Raw genomic sequence first — 24199 nt, forward strand, 5'->3', positions numbered from 1 at the left:
ATTATGGATAATATGGATATTGTTTAAATTAGGATTTGAAATAAAAATAGTATATATTAATTGAAAAAATCTAAAATATGAGTGTTTTATAAAAAAAAAAATCACCCTTCTTTTGTCGAACTCTCGTATTCGTTATTACTTCTTTGTCAAATGAACTCCCGCACCAAAATAATCAAAATATGATTACTTTTTTTTTTCTTTTCTTCTGTTGAAGAAAAGTCCAAAGATGATAATCTCTTACAAGGGGATTGTATTATCCTTTCTAAAATTAAGAGATTATCTTTAAATTGTAATACATTGGGATTCTCAGCAAGCATGTTAAGATGAGAAAAAACAATCAACCAGAATGTCAATAAAAGAAGCTCGGATGAGTTCGGGATTTTGTTGCACCAATTACATCTCTAAGGATCATGAAACAACTGTTTCTATTAATATATATATATATATATATATATATATATATATATATATTTATTTATTTATTTATTTATTTAGAGATCCAATCGGTTCTCATCTTTGCTCATGTTTTGTTTTATTATGAATTTTTGCTCATTATTTGTAGCTCATCTTGAGCTTTTGCTCATGCTGATTGCTCATGAACGCATCACGATCTTTTAGTGCAATTTTGGATTTCTTTGTTGTTCACAGAGCGACAACCAAGACTTTTTAAGTGCAGACAAAGAAGACAGGTACAAAGAGACGTAAAAAAAAGAAGACAGGTACAAAGAGACGTAAAACAATAATTTCACGTGAGCTGTGATCATTGTTTTGCACGATTCCTTGTTTGTTTTCATTCATATCAGTCTAAAAATAGTTACGATTAGTAAAATGGAAGTTGATTATCAAACCTGTATCAGAAGCTTGTGCAAAATCCCCTCTTCTTCCTGCCCAGGAGAAAAAGAAGGCCGCAAATTTGCAGGTGCAAAATCTAAAATAAAAGACAGACTAATGTTTTGTTACTTTCTCCATTTATTTTGGGGTCTTCCAGTTTACATTCATTATTAAACCACAAACAAATAGAAAAAACCTAAGAACTGCTGATCTAATTGGGTACAAATGCCTGAAACATCAGAGTGATAGAGGCTGAAGAGAGCACACACAAAAAATAAAAAACCTCCAATCATATTGCAAAACCACATTTAACCTCATAATGCATGGCTGATCATCTGTTAGTCACAGACATGCAGGTAGAAGCTGTACAAATCAGCATTGCTTTTGCACATGATTAGCATTCCAGAATATGACCATGCTTGAGAGAAAAATGATGTGAACCTCACTATTTTCTGGATTAGGATGCCTTTGATGACTTGGAACCCATTAAAGAAGGATCCACAGACGAGATACATTGATCAATATCCTGCTTGCTCCTTGTTCTTTTCATCTTTGCTTTGAATCTGGATTTCGCTATCAGTGTCTGCATTGTGTTTGCAAAGTTACCAATTGCCATCAAAACCAGCAATATTCCACAGACGATAACCTGCAGGAGTATTTAAAACACTCGTGTGAATCAACCATCTCTGATTCTAAGAGTCAAGGGGTACATCAGAACAAATTAATATCTTGCCTGCCACTCGCAAGTAACACCAACAAAAGCTGTGCGAAGTAGTAACAAGCCAATGAATGCTTCAAATCCCTGAAGCCAGGAAGTTCATACGACAAAATTCAACTGTCAGTAGAAGTTTGTAACTTATGCATGAGAAGAAAAAAGATATCTCAAACTAGTACAAGGCTATAAACTATTCGATTTTATAATGACAACATTCCATACAAGTTAACAATTAACTTGCGACTTCTAATTTTATTTTTCACATGTAAACTTCATTACCTTAAAAATCTATTTGCATCATGATGCTAAGAAACTGAGATGAGAACAGAAGGTTTCTACATAAGCATTAAGGAACGAGTAATCAGTTGTTTAATTTTAAGTCTCAGATCCCATTTTCACTCACCTCCTTTCACCAAGCAAGTAATTGATATAACCAGGTAGAATGTTTGCCAGAATTTGTAGCAGCAAGTGAAAAAGCCAATTTTGGTAATGTAAAGAGGGTTTTCTCTCATGTTACCTGTAAAATGAAAAGGATGGGGCATAACAACAAGAGTTGACCTTCAACACCAGCAGTTTCTCCCCATACGACATCCATTCTTTTTGCCTGTGAATGGAAGCTAAAATGTAATCAACAAGGAAATGTGTATAAACAAATAATCATTCAAAATTTAGAGCATAAAAGGATAAGGTTACAGAAATTTTTTTTATCTTGCTAATTTACATAATTGCACTAATAAACATGCAGTACACAGAATGAGAATCACTTTGTTCCAATGACTTTGATACCAAGATCATCAGCTGTGGCATCAAATGAAAGAATCATATTATCAATAACCTCCCATATATGATGCCTTCGACAAATTACCATTTTGATCATATAATTTTTAGAATCACATTAACTGACACATTGGTCTCAGAATAACATGCCTTTGATAAATTACCATTTTCATCTTCAGAATTCCATTGATGTCACAATAGATGTACTGCATAAGAGCAATCATATGCAAGATGTATAATATATGTCAGATAGCCTCTATGGCCCATAGCAAAAGATGCAGCATGAAGCTTTTCATGGAAATCAGCATGCCACTATAATTGTTTTAAGCTATAATTGAAATGCTATGATTATAGCAGACCAATTATAAGTTTAGCTTTAGGCATGATATTTTATCCAATGGGAGCTAGGGTCAATAGCAAACAGACTTAGCAGGAAAAACAACTTAAATCAGCATTGTACTGACAAGATGTTCATCATAGAACCTTTCTAGGAAAGACACCAACATTCGGAGAAAAGATCATGACAACCACTATAATGGTTCTAAAACTATAATAGACATTCTATAAGGCAGCCATCATGGTCATCATGACAGATGCCACAAAGGCAAGCATCCTAAAGGATCCAAGACTGATGTGCTTGGTATTGTTTACCCTCTTATAGAGGTTCACATACTTGGGGTTGGGCTTTCTTCAGTATTGTATATCATATTCGATACTATTTCTGGTGCAACTTACGTATGGAAAAATAAAAACATAGCAGCCATGATATTTAAAACCACCTATATGTGCTTGACACGGGAGTGTTTAATTACTACAATTTGATCATATGAACCTTGATTATGATATGGTATTTTTTTTAGCCAACAATGATGCCTCATAATCTTTAACTCAGCCCATTCAAATATGACAGCTCATCAACATATTCCCTGCACAAAGTTAAAGCTGTTTCAAGGTGCTTTTCTTCATAACAAAGGAATGCATTAAAAGAGTTGGTTAGCAATTGTGAGCATGTCTTCATGACCAAGGAATGCATTAAAAGAGTTGGTTAGCAGCTGTAAACACTTAATTTCGAAATTTCCTATACATGAAGAGTTATTTCATTCACTATTATTTATTTTGGTTTTTAGTACTTAGAAAGAACTTTAGAAACTGAGGACATTAGCAGAAGCTCTCTTGGAGTGCTCTCTTGAACTCTGTATCTCTTGGATGTGTCCTTGAGTGGTGAGTCTTTTACTTTCCTATATCTTTGTTTATTATCCTTAGGGTGGTGATCTTTCTGTATCCCTTTTGATTTTAAACTTGGTGGTAAGCTATTTTTCGTTTTTACCAAAGTTGCTTCGTGAGTTCGCTCCTTTTTTTTTTGTTTGGAAAACTCATTCCAATAAATACGATTGTACTGTCGACTTTTCTTGTGAGTTCGTTCATTTTCTATCCGAAAAAAACAGTGCCGTCAGTTTTCTTTCGAAATCTTTTCTACACCCCTCCATTCAGCATCACGCCCGGTATCAATTCGTTCCTTGTCTACTGTGACATTTTCTATCTGAAAAACTGTTCCATCGGTGTTATTTCGAAATTCATTCTACATTTTACTCTCGCCGGTATCAGTTTGGTATCAAAGCTAAAGGCTAGAGATCATGGCAAGGCGGAATGGAAAAGATGTAATTGGTGAAGGTAGCGACCAAGAAGATGACGCTGAGTCGTTGAGGTTGCAGCTACGAAGATTGCTACGTAGTCTACAAGAAAAAAATAAAATAATTAAAGAACTTCGAAGTAGAAACAACCAGCATGAAAATGATGTTCGTGAGTTTACTTATGATGATAATACACCTCTTCCAAGGGAGTCGAGAAGATGTCGAACAAGAAATGAAATCCAAGACGAGTGGCAGAATAAATATAACCCAAGCTTGGAGATTCCAGAGTTTGAAGGTAAAATAAATGTTGATGACTTTATTGATTGGCTTAATACAATAGAAAGAATTTTTGATTTTCATGAACCACCAGAACAAAAGAAGGTCAAACTTGTGGCACTCAAACTCAGACGGAATGTATCTTTTTGGTAAGAAAATCTGAAGAAATAAAGAGAATGTGAGGGGAAAAGTAAAATCGTGACATGGAAAAAAATGAAAAGGGAGTTGAAGATAAAATACTTACCTCACAATTATAGACAAGAGATATTTCTCAAAATCCATGATTTCAAGCAAAAAGATCTTAGTGTGGAGGAGTACACTATAGAATTCAATAATCTGATGTTACAAGGAGAGTTTGTGGAACCGGAAGAGCAAACCATTGCAAGATACTTAGGAGGTCTGAAGTATGAGATTGTTAAAGTTGTTTAACTGCAACCATATTGGTCTTTAAATGATGTGAGCAAGCTGGCATTAAAAGTTGAAAAGCAACAGAAGTTTAAAAAGAGTTCTCGGTACGGCTCAAAAGAAGGTTTTACAAAAGAAGAAAGTTTCAAGTCTATTGTCCAAAGCAAGGTGATATCGAAGGTACAAGAAAAGGGTGAAGAATCTGCTGGCAGCAAAAAAACGCCTAATTCTTCTACCCCAAGTGGCCGAAAATGCTTCAAATGTCATGATTTTGGGCATATTGCTTCAGATTATCCAAATAGGAGGATTGTAACTTTGGTTGAAAATCATAGTGATGGAGGAGAAGACGAAGCTGATGACGAACCAAAATATGATGAAGATGAGGAAGAGGTTACTTATGCAGATCACGGTTTGTCTATTGTATTGCAACGTAGCTTGCAAGTGTCTTATGCGGCCAATGATGAAAGTTGGGTACGAAAAAACGTGTTTCACACCAAATGCACTTCTCTTGGCAAGGTATGCTTGGTGATCATCGACAGCGGCAGTTTTGAGAACGTAGTTTCTTTGGAGATGGTGCAGAAGCTGAAGTTGGACACAATCCCTCATCCACATCTATATCAATTATGTTGGTTGCAAAAAGGAAATGATATCACGGTAACTAAAAGATGTTTAGTTTCATTTTCTATTAGAAAGTATTATAAAGATGAAATATGGTGTGATGTTGCTCATATGGACGCGTGTCATTTACTGTTGGGAAGAGCATGGCATTATGATAAGAGGGTGTTGTATGACGGCTACAAACATACTTATTCTTTTTAGATTATAAAAAGAAGATTATCTTAGCTCCATTACAACTTTCCAAAATCAACGCACCAAAAATGGAAGTTAGCGCTTTTATGTCCTATGGTGAGTGCAAAGGAGAATTAGAAAAGGGTGGTCATGTTATGGCTCTGGTGGTAGTATAAGAGAATGAACAACATAAGGAGACACCAGCAATCATGAAATCAATCATAGAGGAATTTCAAGATGTTATACCGGAAGAGATTCCACATGGCCTTCCACCTTTGAGAGATATCCAGCATCACATTGATCTTATTTCGGGGGCTATTCTACCTAATAAGGCAACGTACAGAATGAGTCCCAAGGAACATGAAGAACTTCAAAGGCAAGTTGATGAATTGGTGAAAAGGGGGTTAATTCGGGAGAACACGAGTCCTTGTGTAGTTCTCGCCTTGTTGGTGCCTAGGAAGGATGGTTCTTGGAGAATGTGCGTTGACAGTCGCACCATCAACAAAATCACAGTGGACTATCGTTTTCCTATTCCAAGGTTAGATGATTTATTTGATCAATTATGTGGTGCTTCTATTTTCTTTAAAATTGTTTTGAGTGGCTATCACCAAATAAGAATGAAGCCTGGAGATGAGTGGAAAACATTATTTAAAACTAGAGAAGGCTTATATGAATGGTTGGTTATGCCATTTGGGCTATCTAATACTCCTAGCACTTTCATGAGATTTATGAATCACATACTTAAGCCATGCATTAGAATATTTATTACAGTTTACTTTGATGATATATTGGTGTACAGCAAGAGCGAAGAGACGCATATGAATCATTTGAAAGAAATCTTTCTTATTTTGAGGTAGCAAAAACTTTATGCTAATCTAACGAAGTGTGATTTCTTTAGATATATCTAGTGTCGTGTTTTTGGGGTATGTTGTTTTAAAAAATAGAATCATGATGGATCAAAGTAAGGTAGAAACTATTCTCAGTTGGCCAACACCTGCTTCATTGCATGATGTGAGGAGTTTCCATAACTTAACTTCTTTTTACAGAAGATTCATCAAGAATTTCAGCTCTATTATCGCTTCAATCACCGAATGTTTGAAATGTGATAAATTCAAATGGACTAATGAGGCTAATGATGCTTTTGAGCTTTTAAAAAGAAAGGTGATCGAAGCTCCTATCTTAGTTCTATCAAATTTTAACAATGTGTTTGAGATTGATTGTGATGCATCTAATGTAAGAATTGGTGTTGTTTTGAGTCAAGACGAAAAGCCGATTGCATTTTTTAGTGAGAAGCTGAATGATACAAGAAGGAAATATTCTATCTTTGATAAGGAGTTCTATGCCATATATCCAGCTTTATCTCATTGGAGTCAGTACCTTCTTGCCAAGCCATTTGTGCTATATTCTTATCATGAAGCATTAAAGTTCATAAATCACCAACAAAAACTAAACAAGAGGCATGCAGCTTGGGTGGAGTTTATGCAATCTTCTAACTTTACAATTAAGCACAAATCTGGTGTTCAAAATGTGGTTGCTGACGCATTGAGCAGAAAGCATTCTTTATTATCAGCAATGGAAGTCAAAGTTGTTGGATTTGAGACGTTCAAAGATCTCTATGAGAATGATGTGGATTTCGGCTCAATATGATAGAATTACAAATCAGGTTTCTTTCAACAATTTTCTATCCTTGATGGTTTTCTTTTTCGAGCTAATGCTTTATGTGTTCCATCTTGTTCTTTGAGACAAGTAATTCTAGTTGAAGCTCATGGTGATGTTTGGGTGGATATTTAGATAAGACTTTAGCTCTTATTCAATCGAACTTCTATTGGCCTAAGATGTTTAGAGTTGTGGAAAGACATATAAAGCAATGTCGAGTGTATCATTTGGCAAAAACAAAAAGTCAAAATTCTGGATTGTACACTCCATTACCTATGCCAAATGCTCCATGGGAGGAAGCGAGTCTTGATTTCGTTTTGAGATTGCTAAGAACTCAAAGGAACAAGGATTCTATCATGGTTGTTGTTGACAGATTTTTAAAAATGTCTCACTTTGTTCCTTGCAATAAATCGAATGATGTATCTTATATTGCTGATTTGTATTTTAAAGAGATTATTAAATTGCATAATATTCCAAGAACTATGGTGTCTGATCGAGATTCAAAATTTGTTAGTAATTTTTGGAGAACTATTTGGAGGAAGCTAGGTACTTCTTTGAATTTTAGCAGCTTGCATCATCCACAAACCGATGGGCAAACTGAGGTAACGAACAGAAACTTAGGAAATTTGCTTAGAAGCTATGTTAGCAAGAATATTAAGCAGTGGGATCTCATTCTTCCACAAATTGAGTTTGCCTACAATCGTTCTATCCATCATAGTATCAGTAAGAGTCCTTTTGAGGTTGTTTATGGTGCTAATCTTATTAGTCCTTTGGACTTAATCCCTTATTCTACAACAAAGCAATTTAGTGGAAATGCTGATTAAAGAGCTAAACAGATAAAGAAGTTGCATGAGGGTGTGAAAACAATCATTGAGAAGCAAAATGAGAGGTGCATACATGCTGCCAACAAACACAGAAAACATGTGGAGTTTAATATAGGTGATTTGGTCTGGATTCATCTAAGGAATTAGAGGTTACCACCGGACAAATTTGGAAAACTAAAACCAAAGGCTGATGGTCCTTTCAAGGTGCTTAAGAGAATTGACAAAAATACATATGAAATTAAGCTACCTGAAGATTACGGAGTATCCCTAACAGTTAATATGGCTGATTTAAGTCCTTTTTATAATCATGTTGATGAATCAAACAAAGATTTGAGGACAAGTCTTTTTCAACCGGGTGAGATTGACACGGGAGTGTCTAATTTACTACAATCTGATCATATAAACCTTGATTATGATATGATATTTTTTTCGGCCATCAATGATGCCTCATAATCTTTAACTTAGCTCACTCAAATATGACAACTCATCAACATATTTCCTGCACAAAGTTAACGCTATTTCAAGGTGTTTTTCTTCATGACAAAGGAATGCATTAAAGGAGTTGGTTAGCAGTTGTGAATATGTCTTCATGACCAAGGAATGCATTAAATGAGTTGGTTAGCAGCTGTAAACACTTAATTTCGAAATTCCCTATGCATGAAGGGTTGTTTCATGCACTAGTATTTATTTTGGATTTTAGGACTTAGAAAGAACTTTAGAAATTGAGGATATTGGCAGAAGCTCTCTTGAAGTGCTCTCTTGAACTCTGTATCTCTTGGATGCGTCCTTGAGTGGTGAGTCTTTTGCTTTTAGTTCTGTATCCTTGTTTATTATCCTTAGGGTGGTGATCTTTCTGTATCCCTTTTGATTTTAAACTTGGTGGTGAGCTATTTTTCGTTTTTACCAAAGTTGCTTCGTGAGTTCGCTCCTTTTTTTCCGTTTGGAAAACTCATTCCCGCAAATACAATTGTACTGTCGGCTTTTCTTGTGAGTTCGTTCATTTTCCATCCGAAAAAAACTATGCCGTCAGTTTTATTTCGAAATCTTTTCTACACCCCCCCCCCCCCCCCCCCCCCAAAATTCAGCATTACTCCCGGTATCAATTCGTTTCTTGACTACTGTGACATTTTCTATCTGAAAAACTATTCCATCGATGTTATTTCAAAATCCATTCTGCATTTTACCCTCATCGGTATCAGTGCTCACTGTTAAATCCTCTTCATTCAATCCTAGGCTCAGAAAGGAGGGTCATAGCCAATGTGAAACTTTGGATCTCTATACCAATTTCATTATAGGGCTAGTGATATTGCCCTTAATAAAGCTAAATGGTAAGAAAAGATTCATGTAACTAGCAACAAATAATTAAAACCTACAGTTGTTTATTGTGGCGTTATTAATCAAGTTACATATTTCTGATGATCCAAGGAAGAAGGAATTCACTCTAATGCAGAACACCATGATAGCAATTATTGGGTATTACATCTAATTTATTTATGATACTCTTGGTAGTGGAAAATCATATTTTATTTTGGTATTTTGCTACTAGACATTGTACGTTCGTTTTGCTTTTTTGGGTGCTTGACTACAGCTAACACATGTGAAAACTTATTGTTTACATCATTTAACCATTAACAAAATTATATTACTTAAATTGTTTTGAAGTTGTAGTCTGTCAAAGTGATACACTTTATAATGATGTCCACAATCCCATATGTCAGCGATACAACTTGATAAACTCCACTATTTCTGTTGTCCACATGAAATTTTAACATAGGTCAAAACAACAATCTAGAAGAAGCCTGAATATTAGTGATGCTAACTTTTTTGTTTCTAAGGGTGAGCCTTAGTATAATGATAAGGTTGCTCCTTTGCAACCTAAGTGACTAGGGTTCGAGTCATAGAAACAGCTTCTTTATATATTTAAAGATAAGGATGTGTATAGTGACCCTTCCTAGACCCTAGATTGGTGAGAGCCTCATGCATTAGGTATGCCTCTTTTTTTATTTCAAATGTTGCATATAAATAATATTTTACTACACTTTGATGAACCTACAATATGGCTTCAGTTACTTTTTGATTGCACACAAAAATCTGTGCACCGGATACATCCTTTTTTTTCAAGAAAAATAAAAAGCAAAAAGAAAGTCCATCACAAAACAATCTCCAGCTACTTAGGAGATATTAATCTTCCATGACTTACACCACACCTAAGATAGGACCTGGGTTGAGACTTGAAAGAAAGTCAAAAAAGGAGATTCCATATGCTTTTTGGCAAAGGAGCATTGAAGAAGATAGATCCCTATATTCAAGTGTGTCCACAGACAAATGGATGCAACACCCAACCTTTCCTATAAAGAACCTCCTTAAATTTAACCCTTATTTATTAGTGCAAAGTATCTAAACAGCTGGCTTGTGCACACAGGCAGCTCATAGGGAACACTTCAAATCATTGTCTAAAATCTTAGGCCTCAGACCTACACCAGTCCCTGGGTAAGGGAGGAGGGGATGCAATAGCTGGACCAAGACAATGGCAGAGGGAGGTGAACACAAGACAGCTCAAGAGGGCACAAGGGGGACGGCTTTTAACCCTAAGTCTGATAAAATACGTTGACCAGGGCTCACCACTCAGTTCAGGAGGATTACCATCTATTAACGAATGAACTGGTAAACCAGTATATACCGGTCTGGATAAGAACCATGCTTTAAATGGAACTTAATTGCTAGTTTAGAACATAAAACCCACCTTTGCAACATGGCTTCAAATTAGAAATTGAGTATATTGATAACAAGGAACCAGCTAAGCAAGTTCATCTAATTAAAGTTATTCATAGCATTAGCCCACCATTGACAATCCTAATAGTAACTTATGCAGATTATAAAACGTCATTAGATAAGGTTAAAGAAAATGTTTGCTTCTTTGAACTCAGCAAAGATCTAATAGAAGGTCACCTTGCCCAATGCAATGCGTGTATACAGCCTTTGACGTTGATATCTGTTTTGTAAAAGCATAGCAACACCTTGCATCATAGCCCACACCAGGAACAGTTGTACCCCCCTCTGTGAGAAAGCTATGTGTGTTGATTAAGGATCACTTTTCATGATTTTTGGGTATAGCATAAGCCTGTACCTGCTTATAAGCACAATCAGGTTGCCGCCTTATCTCCCATGTGAGACTGATAAGGGCCATCAACATGGCACAATAGTGATGATAGATCCACCTGCACAAGCAAAGAATAAAAGAAAATCCCATGGATTGTCATTGAACTACATTAACAAAGTTATTATGCCTATTTAAAGGGAGGGAAAAGGAAATTATGAGTGAAACTCCAATGTTCTTCACAGAAAACCCAAAGAATTGACTTCACAAGATTGCCTCTTTAATTGTGTAAGCCTCTCCAAACCAGTGTTGGAAAGATTTACATACATGACAGATCCAAAATATTTATTAGTGAATCAGCCCAAAGAAATTACATGCTTTATCCCTTATGCAGCAAATCTGACCAGGACTCCACTGGAAAAGACTTGTTAATAAGCAGCATTGCATGCTTGAGTTACACACAAGATCTTTATTGAATTTAAACAAAAGAAATATCATATCCTGTACAAAAACATGCACCATTTCAAAGGTGTGTTTTTTTTCATTAAATCTGTAGACATACCTAGACAAAATCAGCATCTACATGGAGACATCTAAATATTGATAAGGTCTGCCCCAACATTTACTATTGAGACATATCCATCTACAAGAAGTACCCTTCGTTACCACTTCTTTCATGTGCTTCTTGTGGCCAAACTAACATTAAGCATTGCTAGTTCAGCCAGTTACTCCAGACTCTAGCAAGAACAGACTTTCATGTGAAAACATCAAAATTTATAAAGAAAGTCAAAAGAGTAACATATGATAGAGCGTATCACGATCTGTTGTCACAAAGTATCAACTAGGGCTGTGCAACAAAACATGAGATGACCAAAAACCAAGGTTTTTAATCTCGTATCATACCGACATACCGAGCTTTGCTCGGTATGGTACGAAACCAACACACCAAGCAATACGCCAGGGCATACCTAGCAATATGTCTAAAATAGGCATAAAACCCTTCGAACTTACCTGAAAAATAGAAAAAAAAAAGTTAGGATAGAATTTTTAAGTTAGAAATAAATATACATTTAGCATAGTTTTAGCAAAACTAATGTAACTTAGGTAAGAATAGTGCCACTAAAGTATGCGGTTTCGAATAATACCACCTGTACTGGGCGGTACGTACCGGTCCGTCAGCTGACCAGTACACGGACCGCCCTTTATCGGGTAGTATATATATATATATATATATATATATATAGACATCGCGTCTCCTCGGTGAGGTAGCCCGGAGAAGGAAAAAAAGAAATTATATATATATATATATATATATATATATATATATATAAGGCGACGTCGCCAAAAAAGGCCACGTCACGTCGCCTTTTATAAAAATATTTTATATATAAATTTTTTTTATATATAAATAATATATATATATATATATAAACGAGGTGACGTCGCTTCATATATACATATATATATATACATATATATATACCGAGCGGTATAGCTTAGTATACTGTATCGTACCGTACCGCGTGAATGTCGAAATGTTGGTACGGTACGATATTTCAAACCTTGAGTGCCACATATTTTTTTCAGGCTTTGAAGAATAGCCTTGTGCAAAGTTCACAATTTCGATCTATTCTAGATCATCCTTCCATTAATATTGAATTATCTACAAAAAATTATTTGAATTATTAGATTATTTTATATATAATTTAAACTTTAAGATTCAAATGAACTAAGTAATCACATGTGTAGATATACCTGATACTACCACTAAGACAAACAACGAGCCTCCACGGGTGGTAGATCGGGGTCCTCGATCCTATGTCTCTGTATATCAATATGATATGTTTGTCAGACCCAATCTTGAAATTGATCCCATGACATAGTGTATTGATACACCGTATGCCATTGGTGCATTAATGTAGTGATGGTCGTATGTTGATCATCGTGAATCCACAAATTGTTGCTTTGTTTAGTTTAGAAGAGTAACAATGTAAGAATAAGAGAGAGATTGTGAATAAAAATAAGTTCGAAAGAGTTTAAGAGAGTGTAAGTGAAATGAATTAAAAGAGGGGGAAGGAAAGGGATCAAAAACCCTTTAGGATGCCTCCAATGATCAAATTGATCGCTTGAAAACCGTTATCAATTAGTAATGGTCGGTTTTGACTAGTACCTCCCGGTACAAGTCGATTTCGTTCGGTATCACCCGGTACAGGTCGATTTCGCTCGGTACAGGTCGATTTCGATCGGTATCACTCGGTACAGGTCGATTTCGACCGATATCGCCTGATACAGGTTGGTAATGGTCGAAATTTCAATCATTACCACCCGATACAATCCCGTATCACCCGATATAGGGCCAAAAATCTAATATCGAGCAGTAGCAGGTGGTCCGGATGCCGATAGGCTGGCGGACCGATGCATACCACCCGTACCGGGTGGTACGGTACGAAATTGTAAACCCTGCCAAAAACACAGACCGGAGTATTCCCTTCAGATTGTCTATATCATAGCAATAAACAGTTCATTTTCAGTTTTACAGGTAAACAATTCAGCATTTAGTTTCAGTTTTCATTTTACTCTTGATTCCTAAATGATGGAGATAAGAGCTGATTAACTCAGCTGCCAAGCCAAATGATGCCAAGAAATGGCTGACTGAATTGAGCTCATACTATTGGGTTAACAAGTGACCTGAAACCAATTTTGCATTGTAGATTTCTAACAACCCACCTGTCCATGGTTTCACCTTTTCTTCAGCATATATTATGAGGAAAGATGAAAAAGGTTTGTCTTGCATCTCCCACATGACCTCCTTCCAAGGGATACTCAAACAAACAAGCAACTCAGTATGCAATCTCCCCTCTTTGTAATCCAAACAATGACCCAAGATCTCGACAGAAACATGAGGTTGATCTCCAGTAAGATCAGATGAAAATTTGAAATAGTCTTCTGGTTACCATAGTATGATTTGAGCTTTGTGTCGTAAAAAATATTGTTGATATTCACATCAAAAGGAAGTTCCAAAAGATAAGTGAATAATCGCAACAGAAGGAAGCTTCCTGTTTTTTCAAACAATTTGAAAAGCCCATATAAGTGAGGCGAAAGTATGTTTTCAGGAAGACAGTCTCCTAAAACTGCTACTTTCAAGAAGAAAGATTACTGCAAGCATTAAGTCTCACCATAGCTTATTGATAGTGTCACAGCTGAAGTAGCACCAAGTTGCCAAATAAGTACACTATATCATTGTGATTCTTGTGATAAACTTGCTTCATTCAATTTCAGACCATTGGTTACTTTTAAAGTCCCATTGCTTGTCCTCTTTTCTAGCTCAATATCAACCATTTCCACCATCAATCATGAAGAGAATGTGGTGATCAGCAATAGAGCCTCAAACAAGGCCATCAAACAAAGACAGGAATGAATTTTGTAAGATCATTACACCAAAAGAATCATGGTTAGGCTTAGGCTCCTCTGACATAGCACCTCAAATACATGTTCAAGCCAAATACATCTTGCTATCCATCTGTCTAGGGGTGATCTGCTATGCTCATCTTAGGCTGTCCCTTGCAAAGTGAAAACTTCATGCCAAAAATATGAAACAAATACCTTAGGATGAATATACAGTCACTTTGGGATAGTCACTTGACACTGACTTCAAGAACCTACTTATCTAATTCCTATTCTCCCACAAGCTAGACCCAATGAAAACAAATACACGGTTGATGCCAGTGAGTACCTTCGCTGGCAAAAACTTATGTATTTACGCTTCTTTTTATTATGATTCTTCATTTATCTCTTTCTGCTTTTCTCCTGTGTTAGAACCCTTGCAGATTCTAAACTTGGGGTTGATCTCTTTAGGGGATCGGCCTCCTTGGAACTCTATAGGGGTTCCTCCCTCCAAGTTGCTGCTCAAAGGCTGCAGAAAAGATTCATCTATTGCTTATCAAAGGAGGAGAAATACATGGCTATTTATAGGGTTTCTAAACCCTAACTCCTAATAGGACTCTTACTCAAGACTCCTATTTCTAACCAACTCCTAATAAGACTTCTACTCAAGACTCATATTCATTTACAACTCCTAATTCATCTCTAAGAAACAACCTCCTAACCCTAGCCGGCCTCTTCACCTCTTTAATAGGGGTCGGCTTAGGTAGGTTTTACATGAATGTCCCTCTCAAGTAGGACTCTCCTAGCTAGAGTCCTAACAGACCCACCCTCTTCAAATCAGCCTTGTCCTCGAGGCTGACGATTCATGAATTTTGAGAATTTGATCTTCAAGTCGTCATAGTTCTCCCAAGTGGCATCTTCTGTTGGTAGGTTCACCCACTGTATTAGCACTTTAGTAGTGGGTCATCGTCGTCGAGTCACGATCCGTCGATCAATAATGGCACTTAGCTGGGTCTGGAGTTCTCCTTGGATAGTCATATTTGGTGGGTGGCTTTAGGTTGTCTCCAAGCACCTATTTACAACATTTGTATGGCCGTTGATTTGTGGGTGATATGTCGTACTCCTTTTCAATTTAGTACCCTGCATATGGAATAACTTTGTCCAAACTCTGCTCGTAAAGATGCAAGTAGAATTTATCATAAGCACAATGCGTCCCTTATAGTGTAATTCTTTTGAGTGTCAATTGTAATGAGCTACGGAGTTTGATGCTTCCTCCAATTTTTTTATAATCTTACTAGTCTCTGAATCTTCCTGTCATTCCATCTTAATATCCTCAAGGAAGTCGCTGGTCGGAAGTGAAATGGCCGAAACTTCAGCTTGCTCGGGTATCTGTGAAAGCGCATCTGCAAGAACATTCTCTTTCCCCTTTTTGTAAGTTATTTCATAATCAAATCCAAGAAGTTTTGTTATCCATTTTTGTTGCTCAGGGGATGATATCTTTCGTTCCAAAAAGTACTTGAGGCTTTTATGGTCGGTTTTAATTTGAAATTGTCGACCAATCAAATAGGGTCTCCACCTCGTTGCTGCACGCACAATGGCGAGCGTCTCCTTATCATATGTTGACTTATTTTGATGGGAGGGAGATAATGTCTTGCTAGTGTATGCGAGTGGTCGACTATCTTGCATGAGAATGGCTCAAATTCCGACTTCAGATGTGTCAGCCTCAATAATGAAGGGTCGGTTGAAATCTGGTAGTGTTAGCACCGACGTCGTCGTCATGGCTGCCTTAAGTTTGTCGAAGGCAGCGGAGGCTCTGTCTAACCATTGGAAGACATCTTTTTCCAGTAAGAAAGTAAGTGGTGCATTGATCTTTCCATAGTTTTTCACGAACTTATGATAGTAGCCTGTTAAACCCAGAAAGCCATGTAGCAATATTATGTTCCTCGGGGTAGGCCAGTTTTTCATTGCTTCAATTTTGAAGGGGTCCACTGTCACACCTTCCTCTGATATGATATGTCCAAGATATTCTACCTTCTGTTGAAGAAAGCAAAAATTCGTAGTGGTAGTTGTGTGTTCAAAAGGTGGTTTTCGGTATGTCTTCTTCGCACACTCATATTTGATGATACCCGGATCAAAGGTCCAGCTTTGTAAAGATTTGTGCTCCCTTTCATCTAGCAATTCATTTACTATTGGAATAAGATATTTATCCTTGATGGTTATGCCATTGAGAGCTCGGTAATCAACGCATATTCGTCATGTTCCGTCCTTCTGGCGTACAAGTAGCACCGGTGAAGAATAGAGGTTGTAACTTGGTCGAATAACTCCTGTTTCGAGCATCTCTTTTACAATCCTTTCTATTTTATCCTTCTGGAGATGTAGATATTGATATGGCCGAGTATTTGCTGGAGGTTTGCCTGAAAGAATCGTTATATAATGATCATTCCGACGGGTAAGAGGTAGGTTGTACGGTTCGTCAAATATATCTGAAAATTCAGCAAGTAAAGGAAGTAGGTTTGGATCTTCAAATTCTATTGGCTCTCCCTTAGTTTGCTACTCAAGTTATACCAAAAATCTACTGCAAGCTTTATGCAAAACATTCTCCATTTGTTGTGTGCAAATCGTCGTTACGTCGCCCCCACGTTTCCCGTTCAGTATCACCTGTTTCTCCTTACTGTAAAATTTCATAATTAGTTGCATAAAATTCCAAGAAATATCACATAATGTCGTCAACCATTTAATTATGAGCATGGCCTCATGATCATCAAGAGGGAGAAGGAAGAAATATGTAATTATCTCTTGGTAAGGCCTCATGATCATCAACAGTTTCACTTGCGGACACCTACGATCATACTTCAAATCCATCTATCGACGACCTTAACGTCAAACTTATTGCAATTCTCGATAGGTAAGGCCATCTGTATAGTAACCTTACTGTTTAGAAAGTTATTAGTACTGCCCGTGTCGATGAGAACAGTGATCGGTTGTTGTTTGAGAAGGCCTCCAACTTTTATCGTTTGCTGGTTTGAGTAGCCGGCTAGTGTATGTACCGTAACTTCGATCGGTTATGGCTCTTCTTCTGCATCTTCTTCATGTCCAAGGCTCTCTTCTGGATGTTCAATGACCTCTTCTTCTATTGGTTCAATTATAAGAAGTCCCCCTTTACTATAGCGATGCTCACGGCTCCACGGCTCGTCACAATGCCAACATAACCTCTTCGCATATCGCTCCCGAAGCTCTTCTCTTGTTAACCTCTTTGGTGTAGGGACTTGGTCGATAATGGGGGAGGCTGAGAGCTTCAATATTACTGGTTGAGGAGCGACCCTAGTCCTCTGAGCTTCATGGTTCAATTGCTCCTCTTGATGTCGTGCGAAAGAGATGGCTGCCATAAGCATATATGGTTGTCGCGCTTTAACTTCTCCTTGGATCTCCGGCTTCAAGCCCTCAATGAAGGTCCTCAATAGCAGTTTTTTATACCAATCACGAGTTTGATTAGATAACCTTTCAAACCTGGTTTGGTACTCCTGAATGGTAGAGGTTTGTCGGATCTTTGCTAGTTGTCCGTCAATATTCTCGTAATCGGTTAGTTTGAAGCGGATCAGCAGTCCTTCTTTGACTTGTCGCCATGAAAGGACTCCATAAGTATGTTCAAACCAGTCAAACCACTGTATAGCATCCCCTTCAAGATGTATAACTGCAATTTTCGCCATAGATGCATTTGCGGTTTTATGGTACCGAAAATATCGCTCCGCGCGCGAGATCCAACCAATCAGGTCTCCTTCTTCCCATCTAGGGAAATCCACTCTCATGCATGGATAGTTGGGGTTGGTCATAGAGCTTCCCCTCTCTTGGAAGTCATATCTTTGGGCTTGGTGCGATTGGGCAAAGCTCTCTCCTTGATGTGATTTCTTCGGGCTTAGTGGTCGACCCAATCTGAGTTCGGTAAAGAGCGTCTGAATCTTATCCTCCATTCGCACCTCGAAAGCTTCAAATTTAGGATTGATTACCTCCTCAGATGCCATAGTATATACTGCCAAATCTGTAATGTTAAGATCTCTCTTCTGTTGTCGTGTTAAAGGCATGTATTGGTTGAAAGAGGTGATGGTCGAAAGGGTTGGTAAATCGATGGATGTAGGCTACGGTTTAGGCTTGTTTTGTGGCTATTTTGGGTGCAGTTTGAGGGTGTGGTTTGATGGAGTTTTAGGGCTGTAGATGAAAGTTTTGGATCTGTGATAGATGGTAGCAAAGCTTTGATAGAAATAAGTGGAAGTTGCAGCAAGTATGTGTTGTCTTGTAAGAGTAGAATTGTCGTCGAAGAAACAACGATTTCTCGACTTAATTTCCACCAAAAACTTGAGAGAATTGAGGAGGGAATTGATAGAAAAATCACAGTTTATATGACAGCAAGGATATCTAATTTAATCAAGAAAATTTCGGCAGTATAACAGCAAGGAAATTGGTGCAAGTTGCGATTGCAGAATTCTCGTCGAAAAATTTCAGCGAGTTACGACGAAAATTTACAACAACACAAAATCGTTTTTAGAGATGAATTTCTTAATAGATCAATCATAGATGGAAGCCAAGATGATCTATGAAGTGTATAAGAAATTTCATTCAAAAAAGATTGCAAATAGATGGGTTAAGGCAACAATATGCGGTTGAAATTTTCTGCAGCACAGATTTTTAAGTATAGCAGATTGTACGTAAAAGATCAGTGGTTTATTTTGAGAATTTTTTGATGAAACCAAAGGGAATTCTACTGTTAGGAAGTGTCAAAGCTATCATAAAAATTTTGTAGAGATTTGAATAGAAACAACGTAGTATCAAGATCAAACAAACAGTGCTATGCGGCTGAAATTTTACAGTGCAGATTTTCAAGTATAGCAGATTAGAAGTAAAATATCAATGGTTTATATTGAGAATTTTTTGACAAAACCAAAGGAAATCTGCTGTTAGGAAATGTCAAAGATGTCATAAAAGTTTCGTAGAGATTTGGATAGAAAAAACACAGTAGCAAGATCAAACAGACGGTACTATACGGTTGGAATTCTGCAATGTATCTTTCGTCGTAGAGATGAAAACTTTATGACGAAAAGTTTATGCAACAATATAGGAATAATTTTTTTTTTTTTTTCAAATAAGGATAACTAAATTGCAGTAGCAGTAAGGTAGAAAACCAGAACCTGTTGCAATTCACGGGGAGATCAAAGGATGATCCATGGTGGTGGAGATGACAGCGGAATTTGGCAACGATCTCTTAAGCAATTGTGGGAATTGCTTTGGGCGGTTGTGGAGGGTTGATGGATGGCTGTGGAAGGGCAGCGAGATGCCAAGAACGCTGCTCTGATACCAGGTCTTAGAACCCTTACAGATTCTAAACTTGGGGTTGATCTCATTAGGGGATCGGCCTCCTTGGAACTCTATAGGGGTTCCTCCCTCCGAGTTGCTGCTCAAAGGCTGCAGAAAAGATTCATCTATTGCTTATCAAAGGAGGAGGAATACATAGCTATTTATAGGGTTTCTAAACCCTAACTCCTAATAGGACTCCTACTCAAGACTCATATTTCTAACCAACTCCTAATAGGACTTCTACTCAAGACTCATATTCCTTTACAACTCCTAATTCATCTCTAAGAAACAACCTCCTAACCCTAGCCAGCCTCTTCACCTCTTTAATAGGGGTCGGCTTAGGTAGGTTTTACATGAATGTCCCTCTCAAGTAGGACTCTCCTAGCTAGAGTCCTAACATCCTGCCAGCGCACTTATGTCAGCACAACAGCATGATAGAACATCCCAACAACACCCGTTCTTCCAACTTCCCTAACATTGTATAGATAAAAATTAAAGTATTCATAAAATAGAATGAAAAAGTAACAGGTACAGTTAGTTGTTTATTGAGTAGTAATATTAAGAAATGAAGATAAAGGTTACCTAAAAGATTTGTCATGTGAAAAAAAAAGAAATTCATGTGCAAGACAGCACATGCCATAAGTTTATTAAAGTATAAACAATATTTTTCTTAACAATAACACATTAGCTGAACAGCTAACAAAACAATCACTCTAACATCAGAAAATATAAACAAAATGTAATCCCAAGCTAAATATATGCAAACCATGTTTTTTACCTTTACTACATACTAATAGGAATAAACAGCATAAATAAGAAGTTTCCTTACCAAGGACGAATGTCACTTCCATTTACACTCAATATGTTCTCCCGCAAAGCTAAAGTTGTGTAGAGGTATAACAGCCAAACCTAAAAGTGTTTCACACAAGCAACATATGCAGAGTAGCCTTTTTAGAAAACAAATAATCATCAACAATGTAATCACAATTGGAGTTGTGATCACAATGATTTTATACCTGATATAGCTGGACAGGCAATGCAGGCAAGCATCCATCCCAAACCCAAGATCTCAAAAGTAGTAAGGTGGATGGAAATATAAGAAACAAGAAGGCTGTTCTGTCCTGGCATAAAGAACATAATGCTTATAATGTGCATCTCTTGGTGAGAGTATTACATCCAATCAAATATATGGTTGAACATATTTTTTTCCTAACCATCTTTTCTGATAAAGTAAATCTATAAATAATAATCAAGCAAATTTTCACTTGCACAGTTCATGAACCTATCTATAACAATGAGTCTTCATATAATTGTGACGTGGTCCTGGTGTTATAGTAGTCAGTCACTGCCAGCACTAAGTAGACTTATTCTAGCCAAACCAACAATAACTATTCCATGTTTAAGTTAGCATATTCCTCTAAAACAAATTAAACTGATTCAGGAGATACAGCAGCCAAAGTACATAAAGAAATAGATCAGTTTCAGTATTGGAACTTGAGAAATACAGATACAATAATGTTGTTTGTTGAAAATTTACAAATCAGAACCTAAACGCTCCGCTATTGAATAAAAGAACCACCTTGCTCTGATTCAGTGTCCACATATTATATACTTGTATAGATTCTAGAATAAAAAAGCAAGGTTGAAACCAAAGAGTGAGCAGTTCATTACAAGTCAATATTTTTCAGCAGAAAAATATGTGATAAGGACTGCTTTAGCAACATAACCTGCATCCCCTTCAGGTGTGACTCAATTTCTAGGCAGAAAACCCTGTTGTGAAAGCGAAGATAACACTTGCAGAGAACCAAACAACATCTATAAATTACTTTGTCATAATTTAACTTGAAGTCCATCATGCATAGAGAAACAAACCATGCTTCTGAGAGAAGTGGCATCAATAGCAAAAGAATGATGTTTTCTAGCAGCATAGGTTCCAGAGGTCTGCAGCAAAGACACCCAGTTGCCGTGGAAAAGTATTTTCTCGCAGGGAACCAGACATACCACTTACAAGTTCTCAATCTGCAATTTAACTTGTTATCTTTGTTCCGGAGGAAAACAGACCAATCTTGGAAGAGTTTGATATTAAACAGTAAATACATAACATTCTTTAATAATATAGGTTCTAGAAGTAAACCTTTATTGTTAATAAGCATTAAGCTGAATCTCTTCCCTACATTGTGACTTATAGTCAAATTGCACTACGAGGTCTTCTTTACATTCGTTTGAAAGATGCCTTTTTCACCTGTATATTATAAAGCTTTTTTTTAATTATTATTTTTATCTTTCATGGTTGATGCTGCAAACGTTCCCCAAGGAAGCTTAATCAAAAGAAGACATGCATAAAGCATGACCTCTCACTCTTTTCCTTTCTACATTAAGGGGAATAAAATGTCAATTTTGTGGAACAATCACACACTTTATCAGCCACTAAAAGAATGCAGATAAATCATCAGAAAATATATGTTTGAAATTCTTCAGACGCTTTCTGAAAATAGGGAAAGGAAGCAATAAAGGTTGTTTAAACCCACAAAACATTCTGGCTTATATCAGATACGACATTATGAAGTGAATTCTAGAAGACAGATCTCGCAACACATGAAATAAAGGATGGAAGAATACCCTGTAGCTATTATACTCCTCCTTCACTTTCAGTTGAACTTCCTTCCTTGTTGCTCGTACATTGACAGGGCCAAGAAACATCTTCAAGAACCGACCTGAACACATGCAGTGATCATAAGTGAATCCGCAGTTGTTCATTCTTCGAAATTTAAGAACCTAAAAGACGCATTTTTCATCCCAAATCCATCTAGAATTTACCATGAGCCTTGCTGGGAAGCAGCGATGCGACGTCCCCATCATTAATGACGCATCTCACCCTGTATAACTCTTCGTCGACCTAAAACATAGGGAAATGGCAATCAACGTGATGTTCGACCTCACGAAACCACATCGAGATCTAGCGGACTAAAGGGCACGGATCCTCCCACCTTTTCGGTGATCTTCGAATCGATGGCGCCCTTCTTTTTGGCGGCGGAGTCCAGCGACGACTGGAGCCTCCGGAGGTCGGACTCGAGAGCTAGGGCGCGCTGGCGAAGGGATTGCTCCTCGTTCCAGGTTCTGGAGATAAGGGCGGCGGCCGCATCGTCGAGCTCCCGCGCCGCCTCCGCCAGCCGCGCCGCCTCCTCCATGATCGCGTTCGGATCCACCATTCCGCTCGCCTCTCGTCCCTCCCCCGCCCACCGCAAGCTACGAGTATTACCCAAAGAGGCAGTGATTCCCGAGGCAACTGGCAGGTATAGGTGGAAATCGATTTCCAATATTTATGTATTGTTTTTGGCCCTCGGCTTTATTTTTGTTTTATGACGTCAGCTCTCTTGTTATATATTTTTCTTCAGTAAATCTATTTATAATTTATATAAATAGAGAATATTTAGAGAGGCAATAATTTATAATCTATTTTTCAGAAAATAGGGAATATTCGTGATCACAAAATACATATAGAGGCAATACAAGAAAAAGTCATGGAGACACAAAACAACGTATAGTCTCCAACAATTATTTTAATAGTTATATTTGAGATTCATTAATACGAAGGTATCAATTAGTTTAATGAGAGATAAAAGAGAATATTGAAAATTCACATGCTTGAAGTTGAAGCTTAAACATCAACAGTCGAAGCAATAGAAATAAAAGCAGCAACAACGAGAATAAGAGAAGAATAAGTCAAAAAGATGATTCCTCTTTTTCTTTTTTTTTTTCTCATCGGCAAGATTTTTATCTCGCATGGTTAGTGATGTAACACAATATTTCATATCTTTTAACTTGGAATCGGTATCGACAGTGTTATTATTAATTAATTTGACTACAAAATTACTAATTCAGTTTCCAAGTTATGTCATTCTCGGGACATAAGATTATGACATTTATACTGTATTTATTAATTGGATTGGATTCGAGCTTAGGGAATTAATATAACCCATCCAAATCCACTCGCTCAATATTATATTACGTATACTGTTTTCGAATCAGCACATCATGTGAGTCTGAATAGGTCAAATTTATTATTGTTTGATTAGATTACGTTTCTAGTTGGATAATGCAAACAAGTTGAAAGACTCTTCAGGTTATAAAAATAATCGAAACAAATTACAAACGCATTAAATGATTAAGTTTGAAAAATTGTTAAAGAGAATTAATCTCAAGAACACAGACCTGAAATAATATATTCGCCTGGATGAGAAACCTGACAATAGAATTGAATAGATCAGACGTCAATGGTGGTGATCTTTTTGGTTTTGTTCTGTGGTAGATTTTTGTTGTTTGCTGGCTATACCACAAATGCCACTGAACCACTTTCTTCGGTGCATTTAGTCCACACGATCAATTGATCATGTCATAGGTTTAATATTTTTTTATCAAAAATATAATAATTATGTATTATATTAAATATTAAAAAAACAGAGATAAT

The 24199-nt window shown here is 37.0% G+C and overlaps 1 protein-coding gene across 1 annotated transcript; it reads right to left on the reverse strand.

Moving 5' to 3' along the window:
• Positions 1–929: 929 nt before the first annotated feature.
• On the reverse strand, positions 930–23017 carry LOC135623441 (uncharacterized). Its single transcript, XM_065126417.1, has 10 exons — positions 22719–23017; positions 22549–22627; positions 22351–22445; positions 20748–20852; positions 20561–20640; positions 11032–11122; positions 10854–10961; positions 2064–2150; positions 1565–1633; positions 930–1477 (listed from the first exon to the last, which is right to left on the reverse strand). The coding sequence occupies exons 1-10, from the start codon at positions 22938–22940 to the stop codon at positions 1289–1291; spliced, it is 1125 nt and encodes a 374-aa protein (XP_064982489.1). The 5' UTR covers positions 22941–23017; the 3' UTR covers positions 930–1288.
• Positions 23018–24199: the final 1182 nt, after the last annotated feature.

This window comes from Musa acuminata, chromosome BXJ2-9 (assembly GCF_036884655.1).
Source record: "Musa acuminata AAA Group cultivar baxijiao chromosome BXJ2-9, Cavendish_Baxijiao_AAA, whole genome shotgun sequence".
NCBI lineage: Eukaryota > Viridiplantae > Streptophyta > Magnoliopsida > Zingiberales > Musaceae > Musa > Musa acuminata.

What these genes read in the sequence shown, in the direction of transcription:
- LOC135623441 (XM_065126417.1), bottom strand. Translation starts at nt 22,940, where the DNA reads ATGGTGGATCCGAACGCGATCATGGAGGAGGCGGCGCGGCTGGCGGAG. An exon ending in ATTCGAAGATCACCGAAAAG is followed by an intron (nt 22,628 to 22,718) that starts GTGGGAGGATCC and finishes CCTATGTTTTAG; the next exon opens with GTCGACGAAGAGTTATACAG. An exon ending in CTGATTGTGCTTATAAGCAG is followed by an intron (nt 10,962 to 11,031) that starts GTACAGGCTTAT and finishes GCTTTCTCACAG; the next exon opens with AGGGGGGTACAACTGTTCCT.